Consider the following 16,564-nt stretch of genomic DNA (forward strand, 5'->3'; position numbering starts at 1 on the left):
GAGATTAGCCCTGAAAGGTGAATTTGTTTTTCTTTAAATCAATGTTTTACTTTTCTATTGATACAATAAAACAAAACAAAACAACCAAAATCTTTTGGCTTTAAGCAATTTGACCCCAGTGTAAAGTTTGAAGAATTAGGTCAGGCACATATTACTGCTCTGAGTAATACGATGGTGGCTTCACTGCAAAACGACTTCACATGTTCAGAGAACTTTAATCAACCTAATCAGGTCATCCATGGGACTTAAAGGGGTCTGGTTACAAATCTTCAAAAGCTCTGAACTACTTTCCACATCCACAAGCTAAAAGGGTTATTAAGTTAGTTGCACAGAGAGATGGAATTAATACCACTTGATTGAGCTAAGATCATCATATTCTAAAAAGCAATTAAAATAATTCTGACCTTTGAAAAGTAAATCAGTGAATTTTGATGTTACATTTGAATCTGGGAAAAGGCAAATAGTGAATGTAATAAGTATGAATGAGTCTTTTAACTGAAGAAACTTAAGAGGATTTTAGGATTTTAGTATATACTTTTCTTTGAAAAGTAATTTAGTGATCATAAAATCCAGATTTTTGCATTCCCTTTTATGTACATAAAGACTTTTGCTTTCTGTGTGTGAAGTACGTCACAATTTTTAGTTTTATACATATATATACACCAAGAAATATACATTTTCATGTATAGTGGTCAAATTTTCATTAATGGCCCATTTTCCTAATCTTTCAGAAATCATTTGCTTTGTTACTTCAATTGCCTGCAAAGTAAAATATGAAAGTTGGCAGACTGACTTCTGAGGAGCAGAAATGTACATTGAGAACTGTTTGAGTACCCAAATATTAGAATTTGAGTTATAGGAAACTCCCTTAGTTGTCTATCAAAGGTAGCAGATTAATTTCTAAGGAGCATAATAAGCCTGAGTTTGAACATGCAAATTAGAATAGGACTTGACCAAAATAAGTACAAGAAAGCAGTGAGGAGAGGTAGAGAGAAATGACTGCAGACACAAAATATGCTGGAGGAATAGTCAATTTTAAAAGCTTTGATAGGCACTGAAGACATACTTTGCAGCAACTTAGGTTATATCAATGATCCAGAGTCGTAAAGAGTTAAATAGCACCTATAGCTTCTATTTAAGAGGGCAGATTACTGTGAAATCCACATTGTATCTCTGGAATACTGAATTCTATGAACTGTCCCATTCATTCATTTATTCATTAATTAATAGATGATATATCAAACACCTACTATTTATTATTCAACAAATATTCGTGGAGTGCCTTCTCTTTCAGCCATTGTCTTAGACTCTAGAAATATACCAATGAACACAATAGATATAAATATCTGCCCTGTACCACCTATGCCTACATTTTAGTTGGAGGAAGCAGACAATAAAAAGGTAAGTAAATGTCTTGGTCCATTTTGTGTTCCTGTAACAGAATACCACAGACTGGACAATTTATAATAAAATTTATTTGGCTCATGGTTTGGCAGGGCTGAGAAATCTAAGATCAAGGAGTTGCATCTGATGAGGGCCTCCTTGCTGTGTCACCCTACGGCAGAAGGGTGAAGAGAGAGCAAGAGATCAAACTTGCAGTCTCAAGCCCCTTTATAGTCAGCACTGATCGATTAATGAGGATGGAGTCATCATGACCTAAACACCTCCCATTAGGTCCCACCTCTCAGCACTGTTGCACTGGGGATTAAGTTTCCAACACATGCTTCATGGAGGACACATTCAGACCATAGTGGTAACGTATGGATGTCTACACAGAATAGACAGTGTCAAATGCTATGAAGGAAAATAAGACAGAAAGTAATCTACCCAAATGGGAAATATATTGCCTCCAAAATCCTCTTGAAAAGATACAGAAGGGCTTGCTAGTTAGAGCAGCAGACTAGAAAACAGAAATCGGCATTATGACACTAGTTTTGCTGTCAAATGCATTGGGTTAGTAAGATGTTTCATCTTTGTTTACCGTAATTCCCTACTTAAAAAAAAAGACATTTATAGAATTTAGTTTTGACAGTTAAATTATAAAATTATAGTTTTAGACTAAGAAATTACAAAAATAATTCACTCAAGATGTATATTGACAGCTATGCTATGCGCAGTACCATATATGTTGATGAATGTCTTTGGTATGCAAGTAAGATGAGTGGTGGCTGAGAACTACATAGCTTTGAAATGAGGACTGCTTGCTAGAAAGACCAAGGCATAATTAGAGGTTTGGAAGAAAGAAATCTGAGATTGAGATAATCACTAAAGACTGAGTTAATCACGAATGGCCAGTAATTTAGTCAGTCATGTCTACATAAAAAGACCACCATAAAACCTCTTAATCTGTGGAGTTCAGAGAATCTCAGGGTTGGTGAACACAGGGGTTCTGGGAGGTGCAGAAGGGCATGGAACTCCGCACACCCTTCATCCTATACCTTGCCCTATACATCTCTTTTATCTGGCTGTTTCTGTGATGTATCCTTAATAATGACCCAATGATAGTGAGTGAAAGGCCTTCCTGAGTTCTGTGAACCATTTCAGCAAATTATTAAACCTGACGAGTGAGTCTTGGGACCCTCTCCCCCATTTATAGCCAATTGATTTGAAGGATGGGAGAGCAATGACTTGTGATTGGTGTGTAAAGTGTGGGCAGTCTTATGGAACTGAGCCTTTTAACTTGTGGAATCTAACACTAACTCCAGGTAGATGGTGTCAGAGTCGAATTGAATTTTTGAACGTTCAGCTGGTTGGCGAATTATTTGGCGTAGGGAGAATTCGCACACACATTTGGTGTCAGAAGTGTTTGAGTAAAAATTGTTCATATTTCTTTTGGCTCAAAGACCTCTAGGCCAGCAGAGCATAAGGCTGCAGGAACAGGAAGAAAAAATTTGCTAGTGGTTTAAGGGTAATAGTAAGTAGTGCCACTCTCATTTCCACCTTTTTATTCCAGGACACATGAATTTTGGCTGTGACATCCAATAGATGGGTCATGGGAGCACCATATGTTTGACATTGACTCACAGCATATACAGCCTCCTGGAGAGCCTTGTGCCAACCCTGCAAGATATTGTCAACTTGCTGGTTCTGTGAGTATTTAAAAGGCAATTGCACTGTTTTAGGAAGGCAGCTGCTTCAGGACTGTGGGCAATATTTTAAGACGTGAATTCCTTGAACGTGGGCCTGTTGCTGCACTTCCTTTGCAGTGAAGTGAGTTCTGAGATTGGAAACAGTGCTGTGTGGAATACCATTATTATGATAAGACATTCTGTAAGTTTTCAAATGCTAGTTTTGGCAGAAACATTGTGTGCAGGGAAGGCAAATCCGTGTCCAAAGTAAGCCTCTACTCCAGTAAGAGCAAAATGATGTTCCTTTTATGGTAGAAGTGGTTCAATATAATCAATCTACCAGTAGGAACTGGCTGATCTTGTGGAGAATGGCCCCATATTGGTAGCTCAGTGTTTGCCTCTGCCTTAGCTGATTGGGCTCTCAGCAGTGGTCATAGCCTTGGTGAGTGGAAGTCCACACTGCTGAACCAATGTGCAACCTCCATTCCTGCCATCATGGCCAGTTGGGTGGTGATAGGGTGGTTGGAGAAAGAGCCGACTGGTATCCATAGAGCAGATCATCCTATCGACTTAGTTGTTGAAATTCTCCTCTGCTAAGTTTACCATCTGGTGAGCATTCACATGAAACAGAAATATCTTCGTGTGTTTTACCCAGAGAGATTTATCCACATACCCCTTCATCAAATGTCCTTGTCACCAATTTTCTAATCATGTTCCTTCCAAGTCCCTGACCATCCAGCCAAACCATTGGCTAAAGCCCATGAATCAGTATATAATTACATATCTGTCCATTTTTCCTTCCAAACCAAATGAACAGCCAGGTGCACTCCCTAATGTTCTATCCACTGGGAAGATTTCCCTTCACCATTGTCCTTCAGGGATGTTCGAGAAAGGTGTAGTAGTGCTGTAGCTGTTAACTTTTGGGTGGTGGTGTGAGATATTGAGAGCCTGGTTTGAGGACACAGCAATGGAAAGAGTACAGACAGTTGTAAAGGCTAGTGAGTGGAAGAACTAGCAGAGAACTGCGTATTATGCAGAACCATCATAAACCAGGCCTGAGTCTTCCTTTGTCAACCAATCATAGCACACTCCCTCTAAGACCATAGGTGCAGGATGGGAGAGAGAAGGCAATGTAGCAGGAGGGGGTTCCAAGGGCATTAAGCCACTTCTTATAACTTACTTTTGCCTTCAGGTCCTGCTTGGGCCCAATAATATATATGGTACTTCCACTTGATGATGAAGTGCTGCTGTACACACCCATCTTTATGATGTAGTGGGTCAGACAAACCCCAGTTTGTGATGGGCAGCTCAGGTTGCAGGGTCACTCAGCCTCAGGGTAACTCACCACCATCTTATTCCAAAATTCTAACAGTCTGAGCTGCAGTTTACCTAGGTGGGCCTGAAGAAAGCTCCAAACAGCATCCCCATCTTCCATGGACACTTCAAGTACCATTAGATCTGCTAGATCCCATGGCCCAAGTGGAGGGGCAGCTTGACAGCAGCCTGGACCTGTTACAGAATCTTCTTTTATTCTAGGCCCCACTCAAAACTAGCAGCTTTCTGGGTCACTTGGTAAGAGGGCCGGAGTAACATATCATTTCTCATTTCTTAAATGAGAAACATATTGTCTTCAACATTCTCTTGAAGAGATGTAGAAGGACTTGGCAGTGAGAGCAGCAGATTAGAAAGTAGAAATGGGCATGATGACCGTAATTTTTTAATAAAATGTATTGGGTTAATAAGATAGTTCATCTTTCTTCATAGTTTCCCTACTGTACATAGAAAAAGACATTTACAGAACTTAATTTTGACCGTTAAAATCCAAAATTACAGTTTTACAGTATAAAAATAATGGAAATCCATTCACTCAAGATGTGCATTGGACAGCTATGATATGCACAGCACCATACTGGTTGTCATGAAATACCCAAAATGTATAATCTACCCCTATTTTTGAGGCACCTAACGCAGGGTCCTGCACACAGCAGTTACTTAATAAATGTTACTTGAAGGCCTCATTTTTCACAAAGTTGAAAATCTATTTGAGGAAACTGAACGACAACTCGACAGACTCAATAGTGTTGTGGCAGTCCTGCAGCCATTTGTTTGTTGCACAGTTGATTTTGAACAAACACCCAGTAGGTTGCTCAAGCAGAGAGAACCTCTTGGGCAATGGAGGCTTCAGGAAGCCTCACAGGACTTACAGAGAATACATGGAAAGAAAAGAAGGTGCTCAGGCAGGGCAAATAGCCACTGGATCTTGCACAGTTTGTGGGAGTGGAACCATCCACCTGCAGAAAAGGGCTTGTGTTGAGAAATAATGAAAGGTGCACCTAAAAGAAGTTTGGGGCATCTACTTTGGCCCTGAGCTATGACATGAGAACTTTATTCTTTGTCTTGTCAATCGTGGCTGTCTTTGTGGTTGTGCAGAGGAGTGACAAGTTTAAAGCAGCACTTAAGTAAGATCTACTTGGTGTCAATAAAAGCAATGAACTCGAAAGGACCCAAATTGAAAGCAGGATACTATTAAGATATTTTCAGCATAGGCTAGGTGTTGAGGAAGTATCAGTGAAAAGAGGACAGACAGTTGTAAAGGCCAGTTAGTGGAGGAAATAAGAGAACTAATAGAGCTTGGTAATTGGAGAGAGTAAGGTGGAGAAAAGAAAGAATGAAAGACAAGTACATGGGAAGCTTGGGTGGCTGAAAGAATAAAGTAACTTTAAGAAAAGAACAGAAAGATAAGAGAAGAATAAAGAAAGAGAAGCCAGATGAAAAGGAAAAATCAATTATTTTAATTTTACACTAATACATTATTATTAATGGCACAGCACCTAATTATGTATTTACATAATACCTTTCAGTTCACTGGGCACATCCCCAGGTATGACATGTCCTTTGTGATGAAGCTAGAATAGTACAGTAGAAAGACATGGGTGGTTAGAAGAATGTAAATACAGTTGGAAAGAGAGAGGAGGGACGTAGGAACAATAGCTTAGAAAGTCCTCCACGTGGAAGTATATTGAGCAAATAGCACATAATGATCCATTTCACTCTCTGTTTAATTCTTATTTGTGTTACTTAGTTTAAAGTAGCATATCTATAATTGAATCCATTAAATCTTTAATGTTCATTTCTTTTCCTCAATAACTGAGCTGTACTTTGAAATATCAACCAGTGTTTTGAAATAACGCTTCAAATGTTTTTATCCTAAGTTTTAGCATACTTTTTTCTTTTATATATAATGCATATATATAATTTCTTATATATGTAATGTGTATGTGTGTGTGTGTGTGTGTGTGTGTGTGTGTGTGTGTGTATGTATGTGTGTGTATATTTCCATTTGAAGATTCAGCAGTATACTGGATCAAAACCAAAACAGGATCTGCTATTGAATGTTTTTATCAGCTAGTGCTGGGGAGAATGATTGGCAAACTGAATTGCAGTGGTATTATTAAAATTCATGAACCAGAGAATTACCAATGTGTAATATTCAAAAATGCAGTGGGTGCTAAGTATCTTTGACACATTCCTCAAAGCTTTAACCATCTTGGGAAAAAAATGTTAGAAGTCTGTCAGAAACATATTGGATTTTCCTAAAGCATATGGTGATGAAATAGTATATCATTTTATGAGAAAATATTGTCATACTGGCTTCCTGGCCCAACATGTCATAGTCATTTTATGTATCTATTTTGTAGTTATCTTTCTTTTCGGTTCTTTATTTTAGGATGAATTGCTTTCCTGGTCTTGGAAGAATGTCATTGTTTCACCCCCTCTCTCTTTCTTTTGACCATTCCTTTGTTTTTATTATTCCTCCAAGAGTCTTTTGTTCTCTACAATAGTTGTTATATCGCGTTTCAAGACTGAGAGATGTGTGCTTTGATCAAACTTTTGTTTTGACTACAATAAGAGCATTTTTATCTTCCCTTTCTCCACCCCATGGTTTGTGTGTTGCTGCTGTTTCATCCTCTTTCTGAAGTACTTGCTTTCATCCCAGACCTGGCTGGATTGCAAGAATGGAAGTGGTTGTTCTCTAGCTTGCATTTGAAAAAAAAATCCATTTTTATTTCAAGAGGATGATGGACACACACAAAAAATGTATGCCACTGGGCCCTTTTACCACATTTTCTGTTTGGTCCCCTTGGGCTCTTTCAAAACATTGAGCATGTTCCCAGAATTGGTCAAAACCACATTGCCCAGTTGCAGGCAAAGCTGTGGGTTGGCATCCTCTGGAAGTGGCTGGTTGGTAAGCTCAATTTCCAAATTCCTGGAACTGTCATATTAATCTATATTTTAAGGCAACAAAGGAGAAATGCATCCTTCCCCAATGCCTTTTATTGTCTTAGAGTTTCAGAGGCTATATGGGCATTTTTAGTTGGCTGTGAATTCCAACAGCCAACTATGTATACTCTCAATGTTTAGACCTGGTGAGCTTGGATAAATTGTTTCTCAACAGAGTTCCTTACTTGAGGCAGCTGTAATGAAACTCATCATATTCCTCTGTAGCACACTTCACCTGGTCTACATTCTGGTTGTTGGAAAAGACTTCTCTTGGACTTGAGGCAAGATGGAAGTGTGAAGTTTCAGTCTGTGCAGGGCAGCTAGAAACAGTGTGTCAGACAAACATTTCCTACAAGCCAATAAATTTCCAGAAGAATGATTTAGCTATGAGCCATCTAAAAATACTATTTAAAAAATCTATAAGTATTATTTAAAAAATATCATTAGGTGAGCACATTTTAGAGAAGATGTTTGAAAATGAAGAGATAAAATAAAATGGTATTCATTCAAACTCACTCCTGACTCACATTGGAAATGTTATTGAATTGTTTTGATTTTAAAGAGATTTCTATAGGTGATAGAAACTTGCTGTAATATCATAACTTTTTCTCTTTGTAAAAGAAGTTAGCAGCAATGAAAATCTTCCCTGAAACTACCCTCTAGTGCAGGACTGCCACCAAGAATCAAAATCCAGAATGAGAGTCAATTACAGATGGTGTCATTGAAGTAGGGTGGGCAAGAATGGAAAACATGGGTTTCTTAGAAATGTGTACATAAAATGAAAGGGCACTGAGCACAACTGTGAGGCGGACCCTGACTTTCTTTTCTGTGCTTACCTTCCTCATTTCTTTCCTTTTGCCTTTTCTCCCTCAGCTTCCCTACTTTTTCCATTCAATCTGTTCTCTATGACAGTAACCAATGTATCTTTTACTTTGTGGTTTGTTTATTTGGGACCTGAATCACTCTTAAAGTACTTAGATTGACTCATAAATGTCATTGAAATATCCGAAGTACAATATTGTTGGGGCAAAAATTATTTTCTTTCATAAAATTAATTTTAAAATAGTTAAATTCCACCATGTCCTTTCATTTTCCATCTTGGAGCCACGTTGCTACCTCAGTTATATGCTGCTTAGAAGCCTCCATGTTTCTGCTAGTGCCACTTCCTCCTTCCAAAATATTATTTATCCCATTTCTCACTCATTGAAATCCTTCCTATTGGTTGAAGCCTAACTCAAATCTCACTTCTTCTGGAAGGCCTTCTTCCAACAGATATTTATAGAGGGCCTTCTTCATGCCAAGTAATATTCTAAGGGCTGGGGACATGCAGCGAACAAGGTAGGCAAAGTCCCTGCTCACATGGAATTTACATTCTAAGAGGTGGAGATAGCCATTGTTAAATAACAAAAAAAGTAGATATAACATGTCAAGTGTTATAATTACACTAAGGTAAACTAAAGGAGAGTCATGGGCTAAAAAGTGATGGGGGAAGACCAGAGAGAAGAATATATTTATTCTTCATTTTGTGCTTTGATAACATGTAATCCTATGTTAAAAACTACATGCCTTTTCATACATGAGGAAATGACATAAATTTCTTATGTGTTGTAAGCTATGGGTAGACATGAACTTATGTAGCTTTGCATTCACCAGTGCCTTGTACACAACAGGCATATAATCAATGGGAATGAAATGACATCAGCAACAGATAGGAAGCTGATACTTCATTCACAGCACCATCAATACATGGTCTTTTGATGTCTTTTGATGCAAGTTGGTGTCTTTTGATGCAAGTCATGTCAGGAAGTGGAAAAAGCGTATCTTGTCAATTAACTGGGGAGCAGGAAATGATGATGAAGGCCAAAAATCAATCTTTCAAGGCTGGAAGTGTGTCAGTGGCAAAGGTTGGAGGAACTGATCCGAAGAGATAGGCACACAACTGAGTGTGTGCTGGGAAGGATAAAGGATGAGGAAGAGGAGAGCCTGGTGGCCACATTAGTGGACCATAATAGGCATCATTGTTGATACTAAACTAGTAATGATCCCTCCTTCTCAGCCCCCTTGAGTGACTCTAAGGACTCTCAAAGTCTGGGGTTTTGAATGCCACACTGAATTTTTAGCTTCCATTAGGTACCCTTTATTTTACTGCATTAATTGTCTTACATGGAATTCAATGTTAAACAACATTTCTTATTAATTAAGCATCTTTTTTCTAATAAACTTTTGATAAGAGTGTTGGCAAGGCCAGAGAGCTAGGAAGACCAGAAGATCAGTATTTTAGCTCTTTCCAGAAGTGTTAGCATGAGATAGTAAGGCAATGAGAGGTAGGCCAACAATGGGAGTATTCTGTATAACTAATTACTAAGAAATTTGTGATAGGGTATAGCACCACAGATATTAGAAACAGCTTTTCAAATGAACGGGACATATGTAGAATTTACAATGTACCATGAACTATTCTAAGTGCTTACTTATGTTAACCCAACCTATAAGCTAGGTTTTTCATCATGTCTACTTTACAAAAGAAGAAAGGAATGGAGAGATTAGGAGCTTGGCCAAGATCAGTTGGCTCTACGTGGGGGTGCCCAGATTAAAGTCTCAGCCCTTGACCATGCTGTTAACCCCCACATGATGCAGAGGCAGTGTTGTGGTGATGATGGAGAGAGTTCTTAGGCACGATCTCTTACCTTTTGGTTTAGGGGATAGCAATACCGATTCATTTCTTGTGTGCTCATCCTACTGGAATTTTATCTAGACTATCAAACAAACAATCACATGATGTCTTGCCTAAGTCTCGCACTTTGCAGTGTATAGCTGCTTCCATCAACAGTCCCTGACCTTGATTTTTATGACTACCTTGCAACATAGTTTTTATTACCTCTGGCCTTCAGATAAGGCAAGGGAGGTCCTGTGTGGTCATTCCCAGCAAGTGGGGCAGAGCCAGGCACATTCAGTGGGCTGTAGACTCCAATTTCCTGTGCTCTTGTCTCGTTTGAGCAATTTCATGAATTTATGAATTTGTCAGTTGTGAGCCTAGGTAACATGTTACCTTCTAACTTCAAAACAAGCCAGATTCTTCCATCATAATCCATCTTGGAGCTATGTTTAGGGATGTTCTGAAACCTGTAGTAATCCTGTCTTCCTCTAGTGGCCTCCTGGTCTTTCAAATTGACAGTTATGCTGGAGAATAATCATCTGTTTATGAAACTTTTTAAAAAATGAGAATTTTTTTTTTGTATTTTAAGAAAGGCAATTAGTACCCTCCCCTTCCGATTTTTTCCCCTGTTATCAGTGTTTCGTTCCTTTAAATATAATTGAAAAAAAGCTAAATTAAATTCTGATATTTTAAGTGAATAAGTATGGTCTTAATTAAAAAATTTGTATCTACTACTAGCAAACTGAAGAAGCTTTAAAAATGACTCAAAAGCTATTTATTCTCTCTCTCTCTCTCTCTCACACACACACACACACACACTCTCTCTCTCTCTCTCTCTCTGTCTGTCTCTCTCTTATTTTGTGCATGCTCATGAGGAATGGATGAGGCATAGGAAACCTAAGTGATTTACTCAGGTTTTACTGAGTTGGTAATAAAAATTTGGGCGTGGAGAACTAGGCTGGGAAAAGCCACACACTTTTCTCTGCCTTTTTTTTTTTTTTTTTTTTTTTTTTTTTTTTTTTTTTTTTTTTTACTTCACATGAATTCTCTACTATTTCATAAAGTTGCTAGTATAGCTCTTAAAAAGACTCACTCATGAAATGAGGTATTGATTCTTTGTTTTTTTATTTTTTTTTCTTTTTGATTTTCTGACTCAGATTTCCTTTTACTTCCACAGTTGGAAAAGGAGGAAGTAAACTTCTGGAATAAAATACTTAAATCATGTAGAAAAGCAAAGACTGCAAACCAAGAAAGATAATATATGTCAGCTTTAAATGTGACCTGATTGTTATATGATATTAATTTGCAGGGAAAAAAGCTAGTCTCCTTGTATTCTGAAAACACTATGTTATATATGATTGATGACAAAGGATATATATTTTTTCCAAGTCAAAATGACTTGTGGCCTTTAGGTTGATAGTATCTGAAACTCAGATCCGGAACAAGTAAACTTAATAAACATTTATAGAATTATCCACTTTAAATATACAAAATATACATTCTTATCAGTACTACATCACACCTACTCGTAGGTTTAAATGAAATATTGGTTGGCTGCTTGTTTGTTATTTTCTTCCCTCATTTTTATTTCCTGTCTCCATTAAAAAAAACAAAAACAAAAAACAAAACAAAACAAAACAAAAAACGTAACTGCTTATGTAGGCTGCTGAGTTAGGGAAGAGCATGAAGTGGGTCATGTCTAAGAGATCATGGAGATTTGCCTGAACTGGAGACTTGGAGAGCACATGTGCCATCCAAAGGCTGTCTGGCTTTATTGCTCCAGCTAATTTCTACCAAGTGGAAATTTGGTACCTGGATGGCTTAATTGCCAACCTGGATACCTAGATTTGCATGTGAAAGCCCCCAATTATAGGTTGATATCCACTTCAAGAGTTGGTGTCTGGCCATCAGAGCACACATAGTGACTTGGAAATAGCTGGGTTTTGCCTGTAAGATAGAGGAGATCCCTGCACATTTTTTAATCATTGAATTTTATTTCAAAATTAGAAAGGACAACAATGACACCCTGAGAACATGGGAACAGCCAATGAGACATGATTCTTCCAAGGAAGTTGTCTGTACTCAAAGATGAAAAGGAACACCATTTCAGATGGAAGTTATAGGAAGCCACTTTATTCTTTAAGTACGCAGTAACAGTCGTGTTTGGGAAGGACAGAAAAGAGTAGACTAGACAAGCAAGTGGAAATGGGTAAAATCCTGTTCATCTTTCAAGGCCATTTCTTTTTTGAGATAAAGTTTCGCTCCTGTTGTTCAGGCTGGAGTGCAAATAGTGCAATCTCGGTTCAGTGCAATCTCCACCTCCTGGGTTCATGTAATTCTCTTGCCTTAGCCTCCCAAGTAGCTGGGGTTACAGGCATCCGCCACCTTGCCTGGCTATTTTTTGTGTTTTTAGTAGAGATGAGGTTTCACCATGTTGGCCAGGCTGGTCTCGAACTGCTGACCTCAGATGATCCGCCTACCTCGGCCTCCCAAAGGACTGGGATTAAAGGCATGAGCGATCGCACCCAGCCTCAGGGGCATTCTTAAACACCACTTGCTCCACAACCCATTTGCTTTAAAATCATATGATATCTGTGCTGTCCACCATAGCTTTATAGAGTACTGAAACAAATGTTTATACTCAGAGTGATACTCAAGACATTGAACGGTATCAGTAGCATCAACATCACCCGGGTGCTTATAAGAAATGCAGAATCCCAGGTCCCACTGCACACTTATGGAATAAAAATCTGCATCTTAGCAGTCTCCAAGGGATTAATACACACATTACAGGTTAAGAAGCAGAGTCCCGAAACACTTTTGTAGCTCACTTTGTCATCTTCTACCATAATCTTGCATCAAAATTACTAAATAATTCTTTGTCATTCCTAGTAGACTATTAGTTTGTCTGCTATATTAAAAAAAAGTCCTACTAATGCACTTAGCATCTTGGCCATGGTACAAACTAAAAAATTTGTATTGAATTGAATTAAAAATGATTTTAGGGCGAGGTGTGATGGCTTACACCTGTAATCCCAGCACTTTGGGAGGTGGAGGTGGGCAGACCACTTGAGGTTAGGAGTTCAAGATCTGCCTGGCCAACATAGTGAAACCTCATCTCTACTAAAAAATACATAAAAATTAGCCAGGTATGGTGGCACATGCCTGTAATTTCAGCTGCTCGGGAGGCTGAAGCATAAGAATTGCTTGAACCCAGGAGGCAGAGGTTGCCATGAGCTGAGATGGCACCACTGCACTCCAGCCTGGGTGACGAAGTGAAACTCTCTCAAAAAGAAAAAAAATATTTTAAAAAATAATAATGACTATAGTTACAATCAGAGTGGCTAACATTTATTAGGCGCTTTCTATGTATTTTACAAATATTTTATGTTTGTATTTTAAAAACATAATAATAGTTTCTACCTTCTAAGTTATTATGAGGACTAAATAAAATACATTTATGTTACAGATGAGGGGTTTGGGGTAAAAAAGGTTAAATAACTTGTGCCAGACGTGAAGGGGCAGAGAGGCTTCTCAGCTTTGATACCACACCAAGGCTTGAAATATTATCAGACTTGGATTGGCAGGTGGGAATGAAGAAAATAAGAGAAAAAGATTGGAAGAAAATTATTTCAGGCTTGTAAGCCTAGGAGACTAGAAGAAGGATGTTTTATTCTTGATGATATTGGAGGACTCATCAATAGTGTCTTGGGGATCTTGTCCCGGAGATTAAATGCCTCTTTTTACAATAGGGAATAGTTGCTGGTTAACATCCATCCTTGACCAGAAGATGGAGCACTGTAGTCTCCATGGTTTATTGATTCATCTGCCTGGAGATGAAAGGGCAAGAAAGAAATTTTTTTTTTTTTTTTTTTTTTTTTTGCTTGTGACAGTCATTTTGCCTTTTCTCCTAAAGAAGGAAAAGGAATTAAGAACTCAGCTAAATGTAGGAAGGATGATTGAGAGTGGGGAGAGGAAAAAGAGAGGAAAATGTCACTTGGTTTTTCAGATCCTTCCAGCAGGAAGCAAAGAACTCGATATATTCCGTGACACAGGAAGCCCTAGTCACAATTTAATGGGACCATCAGACAGTACTATTATGGGGGTGATAGGCAGTAAATAATTTTTTTAATGTGTTTGCTTCAGGCTTGAAATGTACCATAGTGCTGTCAAATACTAAAGAAGGATAGATAAAATGAACAGTTCCCCACGTGGAGTGGGACAGAAACCAGCCTGAGTATCCCACTGGGGGATAAAAACGTGAAACGAAGAGCTTAATAAAATTAGGGCTGTGGAAGGGAAAGAGGAAGTCTCTCTTAATAAGCAAGCTTTGAAATGTTTTGAATTGCTCTTAGGAAATGTATGAGACTATTCACAAAATACTCACATAGACAGAATTGTCTGAAGCTACATTTCTATCTTGTTTTAAGAACGGGGTGGTGAATACTGTAGACTCTTTTGCCATCTTCTAACAGTTAGCTTCAGGAGATATTTATTTAATTAAATGTATGGTAAATAAAATAAACAAACTAAACATTTTGATGCTCATTCTGTAACAATATATACCATTACTTCTATAATATAGAAAACCCTTCTAACAACATCCCTGAATAATATTATCTGCACAATCTGAGAATCTGTTAGCGTTAGGTTAATTGGAAAAAAAAACACTTTTATACACATATTGTCAAAAGTAGATGAACAGTTCTCTTGAGTAATTTCTTAGATTTCAGGATTAATTAATGTCTTACAATAATTTATTAAAAACCCATATGGCATTGCACATCTAAACTTCCATAATTATCTCTTCTGGGATAATAATACATTTTCTCCATTTAAGTCTTTTCTTTGGTTGATTAGGTAACTTAAATGAGTGTTTCAACTATAAGAACTTAGCCTAACTGTACACTAAATTCTGTTTCAGCATGAAATTCAGAAATTTGTAATTTGGGATTTAGAACAATTTAAATCATATAATTTTTTTGACTTTGAGTTTTATATTTTATTACATGAAAGCTAAATAAAACTTAGCATGCTTTCAAGTATTAACTATCAAAGTGTTTACACATATGAAATACTAAAGGCTAGTAGACTCCTCTTTCTACTAAAGTGACCTCTATAATAGCTTTATATTTTTCTAGTTGGCATATGAGTTGAAAGACTCTAGCTGTCTAGCCTTGAATTGAGACTGACCCCAATTGTGGAGAAAATGTCAATCAGCCTCAAAATCCAGAAAGGCTTCATGCTTGAAAGAACTCTCTATTCCCAGCGAGAATGCCTGTCTCATGGAAGGGGCTGCCATCCTGGTGGTTAGGAGTTTAACCTCTGGAGACCAGCTTCAGATTACAGTTTTGTGACCTGCAGTTATGCGACCTACAGCAAATTACAGAAAGTTTTTGTGCCTCGATTTTTCTGTTTGCAAAGGAATGATAACTAATAACATCTACGTTGTAAGAAAACTTCATGGATTAAATAAAATAATATGGATACAGAACTTGGGACAATGCTCTTTCCTGAACAAATGTCCCTAACAGTTGGCTATTTTTATTATTAAAAGCAGTAGAATAAAACCCACTGTCTTCACTTAGCCATTAAATAAGTCATCGAATTAATTGTTACCATTTAATTTTATTCTTAAAATAAAATTTCTTATTGGTAACACAAGCAAAACATAATCATTATAAATACATGTAAAATATTATTCAAAGTCTTATCCAGAGAAGATCTATAATGACACTGATATACATGTAGCTCTTTTCTATTCCTATACATATATCTCTATGATGCAAAAAAAAATTACATTTAAGCCAAGATAGTATTGAAAACTTCATACATGTTTGTATAATTCCTTCATTGCTGACTTTGCCACTCAGTAAGCTACATGACCTCCAGCAAATTACTGATCTCTTTTATATGTTAGTTTTTTTGTTGCAAAGAGCTCCGCGAAAGTGTTGTGAGAAATAAGACTTTATGTAAGATGTAGTGTACTTTATTACAGAAATCACTATGTAGGATATATCTTTTTTAAATGTAGTTTTAAAAAATTTACATGAAGTTCTGGGATACATGGACATGTCTTTTAAGGATTCAATTTTAAGGAACTTTTCACTGGTAAGAAGTCAGGATCTGGTAAGAAGTGCAGATCTACTATTATTACCACTCCTCTCTCTGTTACCTCCATTTAATTCATATGTCCAATGTTGCCTCTGAATTGTAGGTGATTTATTATTGAAGGCTGGCTTCAGCTGAGACAAAATGTACCCACAGGAAGATTATTTTCCATGATAGGATATAATCAGATTGGGAGTAAGAACTGTATTTTATACTTGTTCATATTTCCTATATATCCACATACTATGCTTTGAATGTTAAAATTTGATGAATTTTGAAAGAATGCTAGAATAGTCCATAAAATAAGATTTGCCAACTCAGAAAGAAACATAGCTTATGTCCTAGGTGAGTAACTCACGTACTTGTACTTTAGAAGAGGCAATTGAATGAACTAAAAAAAAAATTTATGTAACATTACCTAAAGTATATTAGAAATATTTTTGGATTT

The 16,564-nt window shown here is 37.3% G+C and overlaps 1 protein-coding gene across 1 annotated transcript in view; it reads left to right on the forward strand.

Moving 5' to 3' along the window:
- Positions 1-3,019: 3,019 nt before the first annotated feature.
- The window catches only part of LOC101048629 (putative uncharacterized protein CLLU1-AS1), a gene marked incomplete at its 5' end in the record, with an annotated part of 209,924 nt that continues 196,379 nt past the window's right edge, over positions 3,020-16,564 (forward strand). Inside the window, one exon of the mRNA XM_074403467.1 lies at positions 3,020-3,089. Within this exon, the coding sequence (XP_074259568.1) occupies positions 3,020-3,089 (70 nt within the window). The remainder of the gene's footprint in view (positions 3,090-16,564) is intronic.

This window comes from Saimiri boliviensis, chromosome 7 (assembly GCF_048565385.1).
Source record: "Saimiri boliviensis isolate mSaiBol1 chromosome 7, mSaiBol1.pri, whole genome shotgun sequence".
Classification (NCBI taxonomy): domain Eukaryota; kingdom Metazoa; phylum Chordata; class Mammalia; order Primates; family Cebidae; genus Saimiri; species Saimiri boliviensis.